This window comes from Eleginops maclovinus, chromosome 12, assembly GCF_036324505.1.
Source record: "Eleginops maclovinus isolate JMC-PN-2008 ecotype Puerto Natales chromosome 12, JC_Emac_rtc_rv5, whole genome shotgun sequence".
Lineage (NCBI taxonomy): Eukaryota > Metazoa > Chordata > Actinopteri > Perciformes > Eleginopidae > Eleginops > Eleginops maclovinus.
Window position 1 is genome coordinate 13,282,246 of NC_086360.1, and position 22,555 is coordinate 13,304,800.

The 22,555-nt window shown below is 39.6% G+C and overlaps 1 protein-coding gene across 1 annotated transcript; it reads right to left on the reverse strand.

Moving 5' to 3' along the window:
- Positions 1-16: 16 nt before the first annotated feature.
- Positions 17-22,481, reverse strand: hsd17b4 (hydroxysteroid (17-beta) dehydrogenase 4). Its single transcript, XM_063897641.1, has 25 exons — positions 22,335-22,481; positions 21,304-21,357; positions 20,443-20,550; positions 19,799-19,858; positions 19,676-19,697; positions 19,498-19,544; positions 19,172-19,256; positions 16,949-17,136; positions 15,422-15,513; positions 15,168-15,192; positions 14,769-14,897; positions 12,646-12,749; positions 7,590-7,702; positions 7,310-7,433; positions 7,085-7,136; positions 6,461-6,532; positions 4,409-4,512; positions 4,261-4,326; positions 3,824-3,893; positions 3,590-3,696; positions 3,297-3,383; positions 3,119-3,205; positions 2,832-2,970; positions 2,355-2,482; positions 17-1,332 (listed from the first exon to the last, which is right to left on the reverse strand). Exons 1-25 carry the CDS (start codon positions 22,384-22,386, stop codon positions 1,243-1,245), a joined length of 2,205 nt encoding a protein of 734 aa, XP_063753711.1. The 5' UTR covers positions 22,387-22,481; the 3' UTR covers positions 17-1,242.
- Positions 22,482-22,555: the final 74 nt, after the last annotated feature.

Consider the following 22,555-nt stretch of genomic DNA (forward strand, 5'->3'; position numbering starts at 1 on the left):
AATTTTAGAAACAAACTTGACTTTTGAAATATCTCAAACCAATGAGCCATATGTTTATTAGACACAGGTCAAATCAAACATCTACTTTCCTTAGGACTAAGTATCAAATTGACACGTTCAGTTTTAGAAACACTTAATTTCTGTTATAGCAAACAAAATCATTATCAACATCATTGCACTGATATAAAGATATGTTCAAAGCTAGTTTACACTTCTACACATTTCATGAGTTAAGTCACTTTGCCTGCAGAGCTTTATCTCAAACAGTTATGCTCACATTGAATTCTCTGTCACCACCAAATCAGTGTGATGGTGTGAAAGAAGGATCGCTTGTGTCCAAAAACAAACCAAACAGGGATATATTGATTAGAAAAAGGTCCATAGCGCTATACTTCTGCTTATCAACACTCCACAGAGGAAGTTGTTTTCACAAGAAATAACACTATGGGATTGAGTCTGAGCAGTATGGATGAGAGACGGACCCAAAAACCAGATGAAAATAACGACACAGCTCCTTGGAGCCGAGGAGATCCAGGTGATAATTCTGCGGATTTATCACTGCAAGCAACCCCTTTCAAATAATCATCTGATACATCGTTAGAGCACTTATAGACAGTCCTACAGTCCAGCAGTATTAAACAGACGGAAAATTAGCTTTTAGTTGGGACTACCTAATTTAAAAAAAAATACGTATCAAACTAAATTATGACACCTCAAAGGTTCAGTTGAGGTTGCAGTGTCAGATACAAAAATGATTTCTGAGTTAACAGTTTGAGAATGAATCTGTAATTAAATAATTATGACAATAAAACAGTTGTATATTTTAATTACAGTAATTAACAGTACCTTGGGCAGAATGTTGGACTGCTGGGGTAAAGCTTGTGTGTCCTATGTTCTTAATATTTAATAACTGACAAATCTATAAAAGTAGTGGTTCATTTTTACATTTGGATCTTTAAAGGCAGGTGAGTTAAGTGCACATTTTCAGAAGCAAAGAGACCTTAAGGACCAAGCTGTAAGCAAACTCAACGAGGAAATTGAATACATTTAAGAAAAGCCTTGTTTGTTCATTTTGTGCCTTCAGTGAAAGTTATTTTTACATGTGAAAAATTATTCTGAAGCAGAGTAAATCACGATTCTCCCTGGAGAGGCAAATCATAAACACACACATGGAGAAGAGTGGACGGACGGAGAGAGATGCTGAGTTCATGGAGTCGTCTGATTGGCTGTCGTCTGAGGAGCTCACAGCTTGGCGTGGTCATTCAGGATAACCTCCAGCTTCTGACTCAGCATAATGTTCCCTCTAACCTTCAGTTTGCCGGAGAAGAACGCCTAGAAAACGACAAAGACATACTTTCAGTTTGATTCAAGCGAACGGGAGGAAAACGAGGCACAGATTCCTGCAGATAACACTTGGTACAAATGAAAAAGTAGGTTGGTGCTCTGGCAGCAGAAAAAGGCTCAGAGCTGCGAGGTGCAGTCTCTTCATTGTGAGCTGAACTGCTGATGATGTGCGGCGCTTTCCTCTGCTAGAAGTGATAAGGGAACTTCCGTCATGACGACCCTGGGTGACAGGTCGCAGCGTCCTCTTTAGCCAACTTATATTCCTCCAGCTGCTCTTTTCATCATCATTCCCCCCCCCCAACCTGCCTAAAGGAGCTTCAGCACTGCAGCCTGTTAAAACTCTTTGTGCAATACACACACACACACACACACACACACACACACACACACACACACACACACACACACACACACACACACACACACACACACACACACACACACACACACACACACACACACACACACACACACACACACACACACACACACACACACACACACACACACACACACACACACACACACACACACACACACACACACACACACACACAGACTGGCCTCAGATCAATATCCAGTGCTCCAGGAAGCATATCAAATGTGTACCGTGATGAACACTCGCTCTGACAGATGAGATGCTGCAGACATAACGTACAGCGTGGATTGATTCCCTGCGCCGAGTGCTCTCTGAACTCAGTTTGATGGATCATTTTATTTCCTTCTTTGACGTGATGAGATCAAGAACCAACTCATTAAAGATTTAAAGGGCTCTTCAAAGGCATTTTGGCTTTAATTAAAATGTACAAGGTGGGATTTTAACACAGGGAAAAAAGACGGGATTTAAAAAAAATAATTGGAGCATCTGTTCTGCTAAACTTGAACTAAAAACATGGTGTTTCTGTGGAACAATGTAACAGTTCAAACCTGTGGTATCTTTTTACTGTACATGCTACATCTGCAGGGATTCATCCAGACTGAGTATGTTGGACTTCTTGTGTGTGTATTACCTTCTGAGGGTTGATCTTCCCCTGCACCACCTCCAGGAAGTCCTCGTCTGACACGGTGATGCTCACATCCGCCTTCCCGCTGTAAGAGCCCTTGTGCAAGGAGCCGCTGCCGTTCTTCAGATCAATGGCTGCAGGAGGAAGAGCAGAGGCAGAGGAAGAGGAGGGAATAAAGCATCCTACAAAAAGTTTTCTTTCACAACTTACTGGGTGAGTTACTTTGTCTTTTGTGCCGATGTTGTCCAAGTTAAGCTGATATTTTAAGCTTGTTAGCAACATTTTAATCTTTAGCTTCATAGCTCATAGGTATATTTCATTATTTTTGTTTCAGGGGCCAGTGTCAGAGCAGATAAAGTTTCCAAATGTCTGAGTTTATGGTCTACTATATCAATTATCTCTGACTTTCTCAGTGAGTCCACTGAAGGAAGTTCACTGAAACACGAATCAACTGTGAAAGTGATTGGTGACATTAGTACTTACTCCACTGTGCAGCGATCTTCCCGTCTTTGGTGATCTCCCAGCCAAACACAGCATTCACCTTTTTGACCAGCTCTGAGCCCATGTCTTTAATACGACGGCCAATCTCTGCAAACACCAGCTCACTGTGCAGGCCCCCTGCCTGAGCAAAGAAAAAACAGAAGCCCTTTTGTGATTTCGCTACCGAAATACAAAACTTCAAGCAAAGGGGCTTGGGGGCTCCATGAACGACTTCTATAGCAAACAAAAATAAGATATCTGTTTGACTAGAGCATTTTAGACTGACGTACCTGAGGGAGCTCTTCTGGAGCGGCCTCTGCTGCTGCATGTAAATCCACATAGGCCCCAGTCAGCACCACAGCATCAGTCTCCTTCACCTGGACCAAGGATGCAGGAACAGAAGTCAGACTCATTCATCCACAGATCTGTTCACGGTGATTGTAGCCCACACTGACGCTAAATACTGACTTTACACTGGATGTGAATTCTGTTGCCTTCCTTCCACATCTCAGTCTGTATTGATTGACCCGGCATCACCGGCTTCGCAAAGCGCACCTGAGAAAGAGAGACAGATTGAAGAGAACTTAGTGGACCGATGGATATTTGCATTTAGCATTTAAACACAGTTGATAAAGACTTAATTATTTATAAAGCATTTAAGCCTCAAAGATTTGGATGTGCCGCTGAAGAACAAACCATTTATACAGGTGGTTGTCAATAATAAACAGGAGGATAGGGTTTATATCCCAGGTGATGCTTACCTTGATAGCCTTGAATCTTGAAGGGTCGTTGTCTGCAAACTGCTTGAGGACGTGTCTCGCTGCGAAGCCGAATGAGCACAAACCGTGCAGGATGGGAGCCTTAAAGCCTTGGTCAAAGACAAGTTATGAGTAAAACATATTACTATACCTGAAATCCAAGGAAATATTAAGTCTAGACCAAGATAAACACAGATGTTTTTGATGGACGAGAACAATGTATGCACGGCCTCTCACCTCCCATGGCAGCAAAGCTGGGGTCTATATGCAGCGGGTTCCAGTCTCCACTCAGACGGTATAGGGCTGCCTGTAGCCGCAGGGGACACAAATATTGTTTAGATCTATATCTAATTCATAAACCCCTGAACTTTTCATATACAGATGAAGGCAGTGGAGGAGATTCCCAAAATAAGAATGTCTTTGAAGTGATACAGTTGCAGTCTTTTAAAGTGCTCTAGGGATGTCGTTTTCCCCCTCTTCCTTTTGTTATTTTATGCTGCATCATAAAGTCATTGTTCTCATTTTGAAAGTGTATGAAAACCTTCTTCAACACTTTTTCACATTTTGTCAAAAGGTTGTTTCAGAGGCACGGAAAACAATATATCCTAATTTCACCCACACATCATCAATGCGGCTGATTTATTCAGCAGCTAAACCCACACACACTCACTCACTTGGTCTCTGCTGGTCGAATCAATCACCACAGCATCTGGTGCCCGCTGAGGTGGAGGCAGAGGAGCCTGCAGGAAATAAAACAAATCAAATATAAGCAAGCAATAACTCCCGATGTCTGATTATGTAACTCAAACACGGAGTACATACTATGGCTTTGTCCGATGTCCTCTTTCCTCCAAAGCCTCCTGCCCCGACCACAAACACTGAAAACTGATTGAAGCAGATCAGCTCGTCGCCACAGTACGTCTTCACTGTAAAGCAGCAACAATGGGGCTTTCAAGCTACTGTATATTCACGGTGTAAGAAGTGGTTCTTATTGATGTCAAAATAGCAATACCTTAGTATAAAAAGTTTGAGTACTGAATTCACATGAATTCTACTCAAGTACAGAATAATGACTTCAGGCGGGGGCATGGTTTGACGCAGTGGAGTGGATAAGGAAAGAGAGTACAAAATCCTTTACAGATCGTAGCACAACCCAATCCCTTAATATTTTCCATCCCAGGATGCCTCCACTTTGTGTTTATTGCAAGAAAGAAGTAGGGTCTACTTATTCGTAATTTGGCGATGCCCTCTGATATTTATAACTCTACTTTTGATAGACGGCTCTTTTTGACAAAAGCTTTGAACGAGCTTCTCCTATTACCCAGAAGTTTTTTTTATTTCAGTGCAATAAGCCGGGACCTCCTGCTGTCAACCATCAGCATGGAGAAATCTTTAAAGTGTTGCAGGAGAAAGCGCTTGAGCTCGGCGTTGAAGGGGAATGAGAAGGTCTTTGATGAGCGCCTTTTCTTAACTACCTCCCAAATTGCTCAGCAGACGGTACACAGGGGGCATTGCTCTGTGGCCTGGCACACTTTCAGGGACTGATACTCTCTCGCCGGTATTGCAATGGTCTGCTTCAATTGTGCAATGTATCCAAGATCTGGATATAATGTATACATGCCATGCTCCTTTCGTCCTCTTTTTGCCATTTGTGATTATTGTTATTATTATTATATAAAATGCAGTTTAAAAAAAGGAACCCTGCTTGATATAGACTACTTTTTAAGTTCCTCCAATTGTATTGTTTACATCACAACTACTGTATACTCTTCTGGTTAAGGTAGATGCAGCTTCAGTGCAGTGACAGAGAAACTGCTAGAGGTAATTTTGCATTTATAAACACAATAAAAACGACCTTCCTTTTTTGTTACATGATATGTCTTGAAAGTGGTCTGAAATGTTAAATCCGCCAAAAGTAAGACAAAAGTATCATAGTTATGAAGTTATTCTCCCTTTGAATAATACTTTGAATGGGATGAGAAACAGTTGCTAGCTCAGCAACACGGACAGCTCCGTGGATTTATCAATACACAGTTAGATCAGCTTCTGGGGATATCACAGACTTCGTGCAGAAAGGATGCACCTGTGCCAGGCGGAGGCTACTTACAAGCCACAGTCAGATAAAAGATCAACAAATCAACAGGCGGACAAAATGTAACTTCACCCTGCACTCTATGCTGCTAGCGGATGGTGTGCAGAGATTGCAGGTTAACAAGTGGGATGCCTTTTGGTCAATATGCTATCCCCCTCAAAAAGCAAACTGCGTATAGCATCAAACACAGTGAAGAGTACATTGTATTTACATTTATAGTAAAGTAGAGCAGGAAGACATGCCCACATGGAAGCTGACTGTGAAGAGACAATTAGCAGCTGTCAGGAAGAATAACATCCGGCCTCCTGTTGACATACTGGCCATTTGATTTCATTAGGTCAATTTAAAATACAAGCAGGCACAAAGGCAAACCGAGCCACTCCTGCAGGAAGTAAGTGACCTGTTGTCTCACGCAGAAATAGCTTTGCTTCCAGTCGAGGAGAATTACAGAAACTGATTTAGTGTGTATAAGGAAATTACATCTCCATGAGAATCCCTCAGGGATCTAACGGTCCCATGTTATTTGTTTAAAGTTGGATTAATTATAGATCAGAGGGCCTATAATATCATCCATCTTTATGGAATTGTCAGAAATAAATATGAGCCGTTCTCAGTCCATTAATTCGATCCCTGCAGACACAGACTGAAATTAACTTTTATTAATTCAGCCTGAGAGGCGACTTTCAGGAATAGCCACATTAAAGGGAGGAAAACAAATGAATGTGGAATTAATACACTATAGTAAAAAAAAGTTGTGCAACATGAAAGGAAAAGCCACTCACCATCCAAGAGGATAACAGCCCCGGATCCTTTGTCCAACACGTCTGCTACGGTGGTCTCAGAGGTAAGGGTCCCTGAAAAAGGACATTTACACATTCCACTTTAAAAAGGTATCTTCATTATGTCTTGTAAGTACTCATTAAACTTGCGCTCTACCTCAGGACAAAACTGCACCATTACATTTGCTAACAACTACATTTTTAACTAAAGCGAATTACAAGAAGTGCAATCAATGAAGGTACCTTTGCTTCAAACGAGCAAAATCTTTTTAAGAAGTACTTTTTAATTGTTTTCATTAGCCAAGGTGTAGTCAAAACAGTTGTGTTGATAGACCCTTGACAGATCACCTTGACTGTTTTTCAATAAGGAAAAAAACAATTTAAGCTTTTTTGATCATCAAGATATCACTGAAGTCAAAAATGTCTACCAATCTTTTTTTGGTCGATTGCAAGGGATTCATCTTTCAGAAAATCTAAAACTAAAGACTCAAGTTATCAAATAAACTTGTTATATGTCATTCAATTCAATTAAAATGGCTCTTTTTATGTTATATTGAAATATACCCATTACATTAAGTACTTCTATACAATAAATTGAATGTACTATAACAGCAGAGAGTAAAATACCTGAGGTGGGTAAAGGCTTGTAAAGCTCCAGATACTGCTCTCCGTGCAATACCTGACACACAATATTACAACAGCTGTGATATAAAATCAAACCAAAATCTTAAAGCCTCCTTAACATGAATTATGTGTGCAGGACACTGTGAAATACACCATATGCATACACAACACATTCACACTGACAGAATCAGACTTGATGGACATTACATGTTCTGTATATGTTCTAACCTGTGTGAAATCTATGTTGAGTCCAGGGACTGAGGACAGCCCGCCCCCCATCAGAACTGACTGGGCCACAATGACCCCGAAACTGGGGAGGCAGACGAAGTCTTCATGGCCTTCATACAGGAACCTGCATGGAAATGTTAAAAGTGACTGAACTGTGACAAATCACACTTGCACAGGCCTGTGTGGGAAATCCTGGATAGATTTCAGCTTAATTGCACCCTGGCTGATTTACCAGACCCCTTAGGGTGATAACAGTCATTAAACACACACAGATACACACCTTAGATGGTCCGGATCCTTGGTAGACATGCCCACCCCCAACGCATAGAGGATACACTGGATGTGGGTGTAGCTGAACGAGGCTGGTGGGAATTTGGATCCCACTGCCTCATTCTAAGAGGAGGAGAGGAGAGGAGTGTGTCAGCTTTTCCAGATTAAAAATAAACATATAGAGGGCAGAAAATGAAAAGGTATGTTATTACTCAGACTCTGAAAATGAATATATATAAGACCAGTGTAAGTTTTACATTATGGTTGATTAGCTCCACAGCTCGAAACCCTGAATACAACAGCTTTAATTAACACAGCACTTATAGACAGAGCAAATGTTTCTTTATACTTTTGGGTTGAACACATGTATGCAGTTAGGGAATGAATAATGAATCAATCTTTGTTTACAGTGCTCCTTTCTCAACAGTTATAGAGTGCGTCACCTCGCTTAAGGGATGTCTGTACACCACTGATAGAGACTTGTGATGCTCCTGTGGGCTACATCATTGAGTGTCTCTGTTTAACCTCTGCCTGTCAGGTCATGACAAATGGGGATTCGTCCATTAAACTATTTAAATGGCCATTTAGATTGTTTAGGTACTTTAGGTAATTTGGTTATTTCTAAGAATTTTCGATTAGCAGTTTGACTGAGCTTTTTTCTCAAGGTTGTCGTGAGCCAGGTCATTACAGACTGAAATATTTGAGTTACAATAAAACAGATTGGCATCAAGTCTTGTACAGATGGTCATGGTCAGAGGATGACGCCCACGAAATGTTTCTCCAGAAGATCTGATCTCACTCCCATGACTGCGCCACTAGCAAGATTAAGATTTGATTTATAAAATGAAATAGCTGAAAATCTAATGGAATGATTGGCACTTAATATTTTTCCCAGACGATGAATCTTAATGATGTTGATGATCCCTTGTAAGTGTTTGTACCATGTTACCATGCCAAAATTAGCATTTAGCACTAACACCATGAAACTGTAGGATTGTTAAGAAAAGATAAAAAAGAGTCAAATAAATAAATGAACACACTCAGTAATAGTAGAAATGTTTAATAAAAAAAATATCTGAATTTTAAATGTACAACTAAATAAATGGAGAGGATCAGTCCTGTTAAAGGCAGACATTTGGGAAGCAGCAAAAGAAGCTTGCAAGATGTATTTTGTGATTATCTACAGTAATTAGTTTGAGGGGCTGTGGGATCTCACGGAGTAAAGAGGAATCAGCAGTTCAGGAACGTTCTCATGGGCCGGACCAGGCAGAGCGTTGTCAGGGATCAGCACAATTTTAAACGGATCCTGAACTTGACAAGAGGCCAGAAATGGAGGGATGTTCAATCTGTGCTTGTACTTTTGTTAGAAAAGAACCCTGAAAACGGTTCGGACAGAGTCGGAGTCAAAGCGTTAATGACACAAAGTCTCACATGCCTTTCAACGCTCAGGAAGGTGGAGCCCTTGGCTGTATTGTAAATGTTTTAAATCAGTTGTTCATTTCAGTGTCACATCCTCTGGCAGAGCTTTCCGGTATTTAAAGATTTTTTTCATCCCAGCTCATGTTGGAGGTGGTGAAATACTATCTAATTTATCACCAAACAAAAGCATTATTTGTAATTCTAAACATCATTTTATTCCAGGGCCGTAGCCAGGAGCTTAAAAATACTAAACAGTCATGAGTTGATTTTTCATGTTTTATTTATTCAGTTGGATTTTCTGCATCTTTTCTCCAGCAAGTATTAAAAACTGTGAAGTGAAACAACAAATTAAGTTGCACATACAGTAGAGGAGTATAGACTGTATTAGGCGGCTGGGTCAAATGGAGCGGGACGAGGGGGTGAAAGGGAAGATGATGAGTTTTCAGAGATATTAACTCCACGGTTCAGCTGGTTCCTTGATGTCAAGTAGTGTTATTCAGTCAGGAGGAATGATCTTTAAAGGAATATTTTTGGCCCTCAAATCTAACTCATCCACATTCAAATATCCTGTGAAGCCCAAAATAAACACACATCTGTGAAAACACGACAGCCAAAGTAGTCAGGTGGTTATTCATATATGTCACACTGTGTTGAGCTATTGTGAAAACAATATTGGGGGTAAAATGATTTGATTCACACTCTGCACAACACTACCAGCTTGGGTTTTCTTGTTTCTTGCATATGTACAATAGGGGGACTCTACATCTCTGTAACTGGGTATTTAATAATAAACTCTCACATGCAGACAAAGACTAGACAGTTAAAGAGTTGCAACAAAAAATATGTGGCTGTACTACTGTCAAGTAGTTCAGCCACTTGGTGAGATAAAGTAAAAATCTAAAAGATTGGGTTTGTAGCAAAAGGGATTTCTTTTTTAGGGCCCTCCTGGTGGCCTAGTGGTTTGAGATGATAGCTGTGTAACCGTTGGGACGCTGCTGGATAGCTCTGACTTCTCCGTCCGATTCCACTTGAGACAGCTCACTCACAACTGACTGCAGAGACTCTGCACAAAGGTGGAGAAGGGCACCAGAGAGAAACATCAAATCGTGTCAGATGAGGTGACAAAAACAATAATTCAACCTCAGTGCCACTCATTACACCTTAGTGAATCTCTGATGCACAAGCATCCAACAATTATTTGTTGATGACTTTAACTTCATAGGTTTTCTTTTTGTTATGTCCGACCACTTTGAATCCAAATATTTAATTATCACAAAAGACAAAGGTAGTTTTATTGCTGGGAAAATGAAAACCAACTGATGTAGCTCTTCTTGATATCATGTAAAAACTAAAGTGCTTTTGTTACCATGTGAGGCGAACCAAATATGTTGGCATATAGAGCAATTACATAAAAAAGGCCACATCAATGTTTAACCCATTTAAAGATAGTACAGTGGCAAGACATTACAGCACATGTGAGTGCACTGAGCTGCAGAAACCAGACCTAATGTCATACTTTATTCACACACACACACACACACACACACACACACACACACACACACACACACACACACACACACACACACACACACACACACACACACACACACACACACACACACACACACACACACACACACACACACACACACACACACACACACAGAGTAAGCTGAGGACACAATGCTGATGTTTGTCTTTAGGCTACTTTGTGACCCTATTCCAAATAAACAGGCCAGGCACACACACTCACACAAAGGCCAGACACACAGTGGGGGGACACTGATACCCGAGACAGAGTACACCTCATTTAACATTTTAGTTTCTGCATCATGATATTATTGAAGCAGGAGAATTTGTAATATGAATGCCTTACAGGATGTTGAAGAAGGGAGTTGAGTGACTTTTGAAACGTGATTGGTTAAATGGACTTACAGTACAAACAAAGATTCTAAAGTATAAAGATACTTAGGGCGGAAGCAGCTCAGTGTGTAGGGACTTGGCTTGGGAACCGAACCAGGTTGCCGGTCGAGTGTGTATTCCAGGCCTACGGTTGTAATTGTATAATCAGACCTGATTAAAAAACGTACTTTTTCCTCAGGGATTAATAAAAATTGATCTCAATCTCAATCGTAACTATGAAGCTGTATGAACGCTCAGTTCACCACGTAGTATAAATTAAAATTGAGTGTGTTAACCAAACCAAAAGAGATATGCTTCTGAAATATATACGATAACATGATGTAAATATTCATCCACTTGACACACTTAATATATATACTTTTTTTTTTATGTTTTCTTTTTTGTGACAGTCAGACAGCGTTGATGGGGAGAAAGACGGTTAAAGCATGCTACAAAGTCCCCCCCTGGAAGCAAGCGTTGACAGTAAGGTAAAAGGCTTTACATTACAGGACCCCGTGCAGTGGTTTCCTGATGCTGATCCACGCTGCGAAGCATTCATCCCGATTAATCTTTCACTCATTAGGTTGTGATGATTCTAACGCTTAATCAGCTGATTTGTAATTTTTAAATGTGTTCAGTCCTCTGCTTTCAGTAATATAGAAAATAAGGATTAATCTGTTGAGTTGGTCTCATGATTTGATGCTACAACCAGTTTAACAGAAAATGGTGGCCTTTTCTCTGCATAATTATTTAATGTGATTCAATTATACTTGAGGCTCAATGTTTTATTCAAGCAACGCAGCCGCTGAAGTGAGTGAAAGTGAGCAGGAACCAGTTCACTTTCTTAGACTCGATGATAGGGAACACAGTGAAGTGAAGGAGACCCCATCCGGAGAGCCGTCGCAGCACTGCTGTGCTCCACGTCTTTTGAACGTCGCTTTAAAAAAGCTAATCTGAGTTTGCTTTTGTCCGCTATAAATATGAAACAGTGATGCAACAAATCAGATCATCAAAGTTATTATGTATGTTGAAGGAGCTTTTCTGTGAAGGTTATTATCGTCCCTGACCTACACAGTACACTGTGGTGGAATTAAAGAGTCATGAGTTTCCATATTTGAAACAGTCGGAGATTTTACAGCTCCACACTTTCAAAAGTCATCACGAACCAACCGCTAAAGTCTAGAGCTGCAGCAGGAGGTATGATGCAGTGTCAAGGAAATAAGGAGAAGACCACATTCTGTGCAGCAGAGGGCAGACATTAATGTAGGAATAAAGGCAAAGGGCAAAAGTTAGGAGGAGAACAGGTGGAGGGAATAAGTTACATAGTAAGAAGGACGAGGCTTATTAAAGTAAATATAAAATGATCAGACCAGTATGGGCAAATTATGATCAGGTCACATGTCTACTGTAACTAGGAATATATTTTCCAACCATTAAAACCAGTGTTTCTTCAGAGTGCACTTTGTCAAATTCAGGACTTTTTAAAGCATTTTTCACACCACAATGGATAGAATCTTAAACCCATCTCAGACTTATACCAGCCAACGTATGAGGGCATGATGGGAAACCGGTATGGTGTGGTCTACACACACAACAAACAATTTATCAAATTATTGCCACATGAATGCATGAATGTAATAACCGGAAAAATAATGTTTTATTGAATAATTTAAAGATGTTTGTAGACCTGCAGATACCTTGTACATTACAGTCAAACACAATAACCAGCGGTGTCTACTCACAGGATTGATCCCTGAAGTCGAGGCCGGTGCAGATGTAGGATTACCGCTGACCTCCCCACCAGACTCCACTTGTGACAGCACACTCACAATTGACATCATAGACTCTACAAAAAAAGTGAGAAAAGACGAATGAGTTAAAGGAAGATGATTCTCTATTAGACTTAGACTGTGAATCTTCTGTAAGATGTCTTTCAAAAAGACAGATACTTAAAATCTCTGTAAATGACATTATTGAAAATGCACCCATCAGTTGAGTTTACTTTAGCAACCATCCTTCAGGTGTGGTTTCACTAATGCAGACTAACATTGTGTTGGCCAGCAAACACTCATCCATTTATGTTCCTCAACAACAGAGGATTTATTTAGGTTACATTACACTTAACTAACAGTGCACTCTAAACACAAATCCCCTTTTCTTATCACGTTTAATCAGAAAATCAGACAAACCTATAGTTCACACATTTTGGATAGGTTATTTTATTGATACTTAAGATGTTGAAACTCATAATTGTCAAGGTAACATTATTGTAAAATTGTAAACACACCAGAAAACCTTGATGAGTTATCAATAACGTGGATGCTTTCGTTATATCAACATTTCTCTACGGGGGCTTTTGATGGAAAGGCAAGGGATCCTAATATCTGAAAATGTTTGGGGTTCATCTTCCAAAGCCATCAGCCAGATATCATTAAACCTGCACAAATGAATAAGCTTAAAGATTTTACTCTTTGCCTCAATAGCTCCAGAATATCTTTAAATTCAAGTTAGATTGATCAAAGTAAAGTTAAATTGAGTTTCAGGGGAGATGTCACCACACGATAAGAATTTCAATCCAACCCATTCTGATCCAGGGGCAGCTTAAAATGGATGAATGATATGAGATTCATGGATGTTAAAAATAAACATGTTCATAGTTTGCCTAAAAATAGAACAAAAACATACCCAGGTAACGCAAGCTAGAAATATTTATGAAGATAAACAGAAAAAAAGGAAGACAGACCAAGAGAGCGAGAGAGGAAGACCAAAGTCCATAATGACTGTCGCTCAGTGGCAGGAAGTTACAGAGGAGGCAACAAGTCTCTGTAATAAGCTACAAATGAGGCCAGCTAGCGCCCTTTGGGACTGCCACCCTCATTGGGTTAATGTTAACACCGCCGCCCTTTCCTCAAATGTACATCAGAGAGCGTGATGCAGGATGGAGGAGGCGGAGAGAATTATAATCAACATTTTCCATCCTCCGGTTTGAACAACTAGCTTGTTCATACCCAACACTGTGTTTGGCTTCAGCTCTTTCCTCCGCTCATTCGCTTGACATCCAACACCATCTTGTCGTCGCTCAAAACTCTCTGGAATAACAGATGAGCTGATAGCTGACAGGGCTGAGTGTAGAATGTAGAAGATCTTCGCTCTTACAGAAGATCAGTCATGACTACTTCACTGGCCAAATGCTTTTTTAAATCGTCGCAATTCTTCCCTGAAATAGTGTTCCAGCTCTCAAATTGCTTTAATTATCTTTCCTTTTTTTTTAACTAATATCACACACTGTTACACTGAAATAGCTGTGAATCAAATTTTAATATTTTTTCAATTTTTACTTGCTAACTGATACTGTCTTTTTACAGTTTATTGAAGTAGTAAATGACAGTCAACCTTCTTGAAGCTCCTTCTAAAAATCTTTGATTAGATTCAGTGTATCTGTGCAGGCAACCTGCAATCTGAATCATTCTGAATAAACACAGAATGAGTCAAACAAGTGTGAAAGCAGACAAGCAGGGTTATGAGGGAGTGTTATCCAACCAAAATTTGGACGCAATTCAAAACGAGTGAAAAGGGCCTCACTAACAGTTCAACTCTAAGCAGGAATCAATAATGAACATCTTATCGTGACATACTATAGGGTCCTTATGAGAGTGAGTGTGTGTGTGTGTGTGTGTGTGTGTGTGTGTGTGTGTGTGTGTGTGTGTGTGTGTGTGTGTGTGTGTGTGTGTGTGTGTGTGTGTGTGTGTGTGTGTGTGTGTGTGTGTGTGTGTGGCCTATGAAAGTATAAGGTTGCCTGTACAGTATTTACCCTTTGATCACACACGAGACTAGTGGTTTGGCATGTATTCTGCCCATTACTGACCTTGCAAGCTAGTCGGCTTTGTAGCATCTGTGAAGTCACAGATTTGGTCCCACTGGTCCCTGACAGCCTCAGGAGTCATGGGTTGGTTCTTCTGTCTCACAGTGCAGCCCAGAGAACGCTCCCAGCGCACTGCAAACATGGACACACACAAATAAAGAGGTCGCTGCATAGTGAAAATCATACACGCACACGCACACGCACACACGCAAACACACACACACACACACACACACACACACACACACACACACACACACACACACACACACACACACACACACACACACACACACACACACACACACACACACACACACACACACACACACACAGAGTGGCTAATGAATATCATAGATGCATACAGACATTTCCTCAGGGAAAGATGCACACAATACTCACATTTAGCAATCCAGCCTGCACCGGTCTGAAAGAGCATTAAACATGAGCAGATGAGCAAACACACAGATCTAAAAAATGTATATATATATATTGTCAATTTATGTATAATGAATATGTCAATGATACATTGCTGTTCTCGATGACAAAAGGATTACAAAATGTTAAAGACTAGAAGGAGTTCAGTGGGAGAGAGATCTTACTCATCTTGTTGAAGAGAAATAAAGAAAGTGTTTTATTTATTTTGTATTTAATACCTCAAACAGTGCTCCATTTTCTTGGCATTGTTCATGGCAGAGCCAGAGGACCAAGGGAGCAACAAACTCAGGTTTCAGAGATGCCACAAGGTCTAAATAAAACAGAACACATACAAATACAGTTTATTTATTTTATTGCACAACTGTTATACAATCGTCCTAAAAAGCAATGGGGGTGCTTGAGGACAACAGAATGTTTGGTAGTTAGTGTATTGTTAAAATGATGCTGTGTTTGTTTAATGATTGTTTGCAATGTCACAGTCTAATTATAACATTGTGTCAATGCTTTATTAAAATCTGTATATTTTTTTGTAGAATATATTCTACGGGACAAATAACACAAACCATGCACTGATACCGGAGCAGGAAACCGAGCTTTTGAATGCATGAGAACAGGTCCAGGTCAAATTCAGTTCAAAGTGGTATGTGAAAAAGACTGCAGATTTTGTATAAGTTATGAATCAAATTACTTAATATGTCGGCATGAAGCCGAGCAAATAAGGCACAGGCTTTCAATTCCCAGTATGAAGCGTAAAAGATTGAATACAGGACACCATATTCATGCTGGAAACATCTGCACCCTCCCGTCAACAAAACATGGAGGAGAAAGACCAGGCATCCTGTTTCAATGCACTCTGCGATGTTTAGCAAGATTGGTTTTTTTGGTTTTTTTTGGGAAAAGCCAGTCAGTGAAAGCCAACATATGGTACCAAGTCATTTACTAAGGTAAGGCCATCCTGTGACAGTTGGCAAAGCGCAGCGTGACAGATGCTACTGTAGGCCAGCACAGCAGAGCAGCAGAGCCATTCCTCTAATTTGTCATTTAACACCCCTGTCAACCGAGCTGCAGTCACAGTGCATGCACAATATGCCCGTAAAGAAGTGAAGATATTTATACACACTGGGTTTGGTGGGTTAGAAAAACATTCTCCATCTTTACAGCCTCATGAGATCCTTTTAAAACGTGGCAGAGTCCAACAATTCATTGCCTTTTAAAATCACTGACAAGTTGTCATTTTTTATGTTTACTTTTTGTTTGATATCATGTTCAAAGGCAACAGAGTCTCCTGCGTTCACAAGCTATATTAAATTGTGTTTCTTTTCGGTATCCAAGACTGCGTTCGCGTCCGTCCTAAGACATTTTTTCAACATGAAAAAAATTTGCTCTTACACTTCGAAAGTATTTGGAAGCACAGCTCACAGCTAGAGCAAAATAAGCAGGTCAGAGCTGCCTGTTTAAATCAAAGGCTGACACATTAAAACTTTTAAAGAACTTACAGGATGCATGGTTTCATCATGGCCGTCGGAACAGTAAAAACCACAGTTCTTGAATATTGAAAGGCAAATTTGCATGTCAAACGGGAGTGCTGTGCCTCAAATTTTGAAAATCAACATAACACTATGCAGAACTAAAATTATGGGGGAAATCCATGTCTATTTTGGCCTTTCAAAAAAACAGATCACCCCAGCATGTGTTACACAGACCAATAGCATGTTATCATGTGTGTTGTTTATCTCTGTGCTTACCTGGGGGCATGACAGTCTCTGTGAGGCGTGAGCCAGCCACAGGGGCAATAGTGTTGCAGTAGACGTTGTACTTGCGTCCCTCGATGGCCAAGGTGTTTGCCAGCCCCAGCAGGCCCAGCTTGGCAGCGCTGTAGTTGGCCTGGCCGAAGTTTCCGTAGACGCCTGCTCCTGAAGTCGTCATGATGATTCTGGCCACAGACAACCCGAGGGCAACAAGTCAGTTAAAGGCATCCCACACGCACATTCATAATGTCACTAAGTGGTGCACACTTTTCATGCATGCATAAACACACTAGAGTATGAACATGTAGGCTTATAGTCATGTAATGATAGCTCACTCACACATAAAGCAATCTATCTGCAAACTGCTCTATTGCAGATACAGAGCTGCTGTAAATTGACTTGAACATTGTACTTGAACACCCGAGAGCACAGGCTACATGCAGAAATAACGTGTGAACAGCAGACACACAGTCGTGCGCTTGCAATTTTGCTAGTAATCTCACGCAGAGAGTTCAATCCAGTCAAGCGAAAGTGATGAGGTACAGTACAATATATCACTAACTCCACATTTACAGTAGGAGACATCTGAAACGTGCCGTCTCTCAGGTCATCAGAAAGCAGTGATCCATATTACGGCTCGAATGGAGCACCAAAGGATGGGCAGCGATACTAAATTTCTCAAATCAATAACTTTTATGCAATAAGGTATATAATTCAATTACTGAAGGAACTTTTCAGACTACCAAGTCTTAATATTAATACATATCTTTCGACTTTTGCGGAGCCTCAGAGCACCAGCAAACACATAGAGGTGTTCATTTTGGAAATGAGTTTAAATAACTGTATTATGTCTTAGTGTCACTACATGAGTATTTATAATCTTTGGTTCTACGCTCATTGTGTCTAAGAAACATATCATCAACCTTTATATTTTTTATTTGTTTCCATGCATTTTTTGTTTAAAATACACCATTTATTTTTGTTTAAGTTGACTGCACACATGGATTAAAATGTAAGCCCAGAGGACAATAATGTATAACTCCTTTCTTCCATGAATTTTAGAAAATACATTTTACATCAAAACCTTGACTTAAAACCAACTGCATTTATATTCATCTGTTTTATTCAACTTCATAATAGGGTATCTTGGGCTCAGTGAACTAAAACCTTCTCTAAAATGATACTTTAATGTTTTTGGACAACTGTCTTCATCTCCAATTCAAGTAAAACACGTGTGAAGGGCATCTGTTTCCTGAAGTAACATGGGAGCAGAGCTGGCTGTGTGACCTTCTTTTGCAAATTAAAATTCAGAACATGCAAACCTCAAAAGGCCCTTTTCAGAGCTCACATTTTAACTTCTTATGCAGGAAAAGAAAGCAGAGGTGTTCAGATCATCCAGAATGCTGCCATTGTTAATGTTATTAATTGAACCTGTGCTTGGCGAGAAAAAATATCTTCACCGCCTTTAGATTATCCCTTCAAAAAATTGTCAGTATAGTTCTACATACATCCTCACTGCTTTAAGCCAGTGTAAATTAACCACTCAATGTTTCCCATTGGAAGCACTTTTCCAGAGATAAGGATTTTGAAGTTCTGGCAAAACACCTCACCTCTACAACTTCAGTGATTACTCAGATATTTGAGGTTGTGCTACTTAGAAGAATAAGATTAGCTTCTTGTGGAGTCATGAATTAAAATAGAACTCAAATTGTAAGATATTAATTTGCAGTGTGCTGAATAACCAAATTAAGTAATTTCCTTCATTCTCTGGTGATTTACATATTCATATCAAATGTGCTCCCTTGGGCTTTTATTATTATGCAGATTTTTTTCATTGCTCACCATGAAACCAATGAAGCCAGACATATTAAGGAGTGTCAAGTGACTAAAATCGGAGTCATAATGTGTGTATGATAATGTGATGGTAGACGTGCTTTATATTAACTATAACCTGAATTGCATATCTGATACCTGTTGATGCCACTTAAAGTAGGTCATATAAAAACGTTTTGAGTACCTTTGGTACTATAGCCGACATCTGACTCAGACCTACCAAAACAGCATGTTGTGTCACATTTAAATCCTGTGGATTATAGTCCAGCAATGGACTGCTAAGGATATGTATCATTGTTGGATCTAAAATAAATCATCCCCACATAATAGCACACATCACATTCATCTACCTCAATAGCTTAATCGGCTAGTAGCTGGGCTCATTACCTGCCAAACTTTTGATTTTTCATGTGATTCCAGGCAGCTCGAGTCACCAAAAAGGAGCCTCTCAAGTGAACTCTGTGAATCAGGTCTGAAATGGAGAGAAATGAGAAGCAACATCGTGAACACCTTTTGCACTTTTGTTATTTCACATTAGAACATTGTGGATCAGATCCAGCTTTTTGATTCTTGAACTCCCACACAGACAACTTGTTTTCATAGACATCAAGTACATCCACAACAAACCAATGTTAAAACATGTTTTACTTATAGCATGATGGAACATGAGACTATGAGATGAAACATAAGAGTAAATCAAATAATTAAATTACCCCAGTCCAAATCACTCGTCCTGGCAAATGATCGGTCACGAAGGATCCTTGGCAGAGAATAGCAGGAATGGGATTAAGTCTTTTGCAGTCTTTTTGAATACAATAAAAGCACACCTTAAAAACAGATGATGTTATTTAATCTAGAAAACAGTTTGATTATTAGTGTGAAAATACTTACCCAGCATTGTTTACAAGAACATCTGGAGGAAAAGATATATTTCAAATATCAGTTACAAACTATTGTTTTATTGAGATCATTTAATGATGCAATACTTGGGATAAATATCAAAACAATGCTCACCTATTCTTCCAAATGCATCCAATGCTGATTGGATCAATTTCTCTCCATCTTCAACAGAATCTGTATGTGCATGTACAAACGGTCACAGAGTACTCTTGGACATTTTCCCATTTCGTAAACAATGAATCTTAAATGATTTCTGTAAATGTGGGTTTTTTTAGGACTGTATCTATCATACTGTTGTTGATTGTTTAACTTCAGATATAGATTTGATTTGACATTGGTGTTGGACGTAGGTCTATAGTGTCACCATAATATAACTGATGAGAAGAGAGGCTTATGAGAAGGTTGAAAGTCTCTCCTACATGCTCAGTATCTTGAGTAACGAAACGTGCTGAGTCACCTTTTCAATAGAAAATAGAATAGATAGAAGGAACCTTTAGGATTGGCATCATAGCTTCTTATAAACATTAAACCATTGTCTTGATTTGTTTTCAACGGTTTTTCTAATGTGACGATGGTGATAGGGGGGATACCTTTTACTATAAAAAAGCTAATATTCTCTCATGCATTTATTTGGCTTTTGAGTTCATTATTATATAAGCTGAACGGCACAAGGTAAACAAGAGACAACAAAGAGAGAGATGTAGATGATGATGTGCTAGAGCAGAAAATGACATAAGACAAGATCTTAAACTTCTCACCATAGTTGGCCACGGCCTTGCCTCCCTTCACTCTTATCTCCTCCACCACCTTATCCGCAGCTGCAGAACTCTTTCCACCCCCTTTAGTGTCTGCCCCAAGGTCATTCACTTTATTGCAACAAAAAGAAAAAGATTAGCAATAATGGGGTGTGTTCCGCAACTCTCAATGAGTGATTAGGTTAGGGGAAAAGTGTAGCTAAGCTGATTTCTTGTCAGAGTTCAAGGGCAAGTTCAGTCCAGGCAGCAGGCAGAGCTACTATTTTCGGAAGGGCAAATGTTTAATGCCAACACTTGTGCCAAATGTGTAATCTAAAAGTGAAAGTCAATGCGATGCACATTTCTAATTACGCAGGAATTATTTATATCATAAATCTTAAATGAAGCACTCATTCAACTTTTTCTCTCTTCATAATGAGTACACATTTTAAAAGTGTCTCTTTTCCACCCTTTTTTATAACTCACAAGGAAATAAAACTGTTTGGGTAATTTGTTTGAGTAGCAGACCATAGGACAGGCGTTGCTGTGTGAGTTAAATCCAACTGCTAACAGAGACAATACAAGGATGATATCCAATCCATTTAACATCAATATCTGAGTCTAATCAGAGCCCAGTGTAGCGGGTTAATGAATCATTGAAAAGATAACCTGTATCAGGAAAAAAAAAACTTAAGGAAACCATCTGTAAACCACCGATGGGGGAAATAAAACAGAAGGACAGGAGGTCTCGCTATGGCAAAGAAAACCTAAATAGATTATGAGGGTAAACTTTGTGCAGGTATTTTACCCAGTAAAACATTACCACAGTAATATCCATACCGTTTAAAAAACATGTAGGTAAAGGGGCCAATATCCTTTATTTACCTATAACTGAGGCGCCTCTCTCAGCAAAAGCCAGTGCATATTCTCTGCCGAGGCCTGTGGAAAGAAACACAAAGATGAGAAATCCCTGATTATGCTTTAACCAAATAAACCCCCCTCAGCTATGATTTCATAACCAGGCTCATATTAACCCCCTTTGTAAAACATGAATAAATACCTGAAGAGAATGAATGCCATTTAACTTTTTTCTAATGTAATTTGACAGTCAGTAATAACTACAGAAGAAACTGAAATATATGCTTTTCCTTTAATAAATTGTTAAATTGCATTTTCAATTAAAAAAAAAATCATGGTAGGCTACAGTAAAATATAACAAATAAGTGCAACAGCAATAAACACATTTCAGATCTAAGAGCAAACTATTTCATTGTGCAGACAATTAAGTATATGAAACATTTGAATAATACAGTATACAGCGTTAGTGCAACATCAGAAAATAATAATTGTATAAATTCTTAGCAGTTTATTGCTATTAACAATACCTACATTACATATACATTTGGTTTTAAAGCACACTGCTTAAAGGATTGAAATGCTTTATTGGCCCTATGCACAACAGCTACAGGGTTGTTCTGCACTCTGCAGTAGTGTGTGCCCCTTAACCCACTTTCCCTGGGTCATTATAAGCCATTACGTTACATGTACTTTAGACTCTGAACTACTCAAATGAAAAGGCTGACGAGTACGTTGCTATTCAATACTGAACTAGATGTTGTTTATGAACAGAATCAAATGTGATAAAGGTGGGCACACTGCATTGTTTACTTTACGACTTTGCGACTGTTTAGCCAGTGTTAGCAATTAGCATGATACCGAGTTTAACTGTTGGGCAGCTAAAACAGTACAACGAAAAAAAAGACCTGTGTGCAACACTATGCTGTCTTAATAACGTCGCTCAGACTCTTATTTAATCTCTGCAGCTAGCAGAATAGCATCAGGAGAAAATATTACAAAACATAGTAGTTACAGAAGCAGCCTGGCTAACATTCAGTTATCTTTGAAGGCGATCTTACCTCCTCCGGCCCCGGTGACAAGCACAACTCTTCCCTCGAAAGACAAAGACATCCCTGTGAGTTTGTATTCTCTGTGTCAGAAACTAACAGGAGCAACACTTCACTGACATTACAGTCAACTTCGACAACTTCTACTTCCGCATTGACAGTGGGGTGGTCCCAGCAGTGGCCAATCAGAAACCAGAATTCTATGATTTTGTTTCCTCCATTTCTAAAGTACT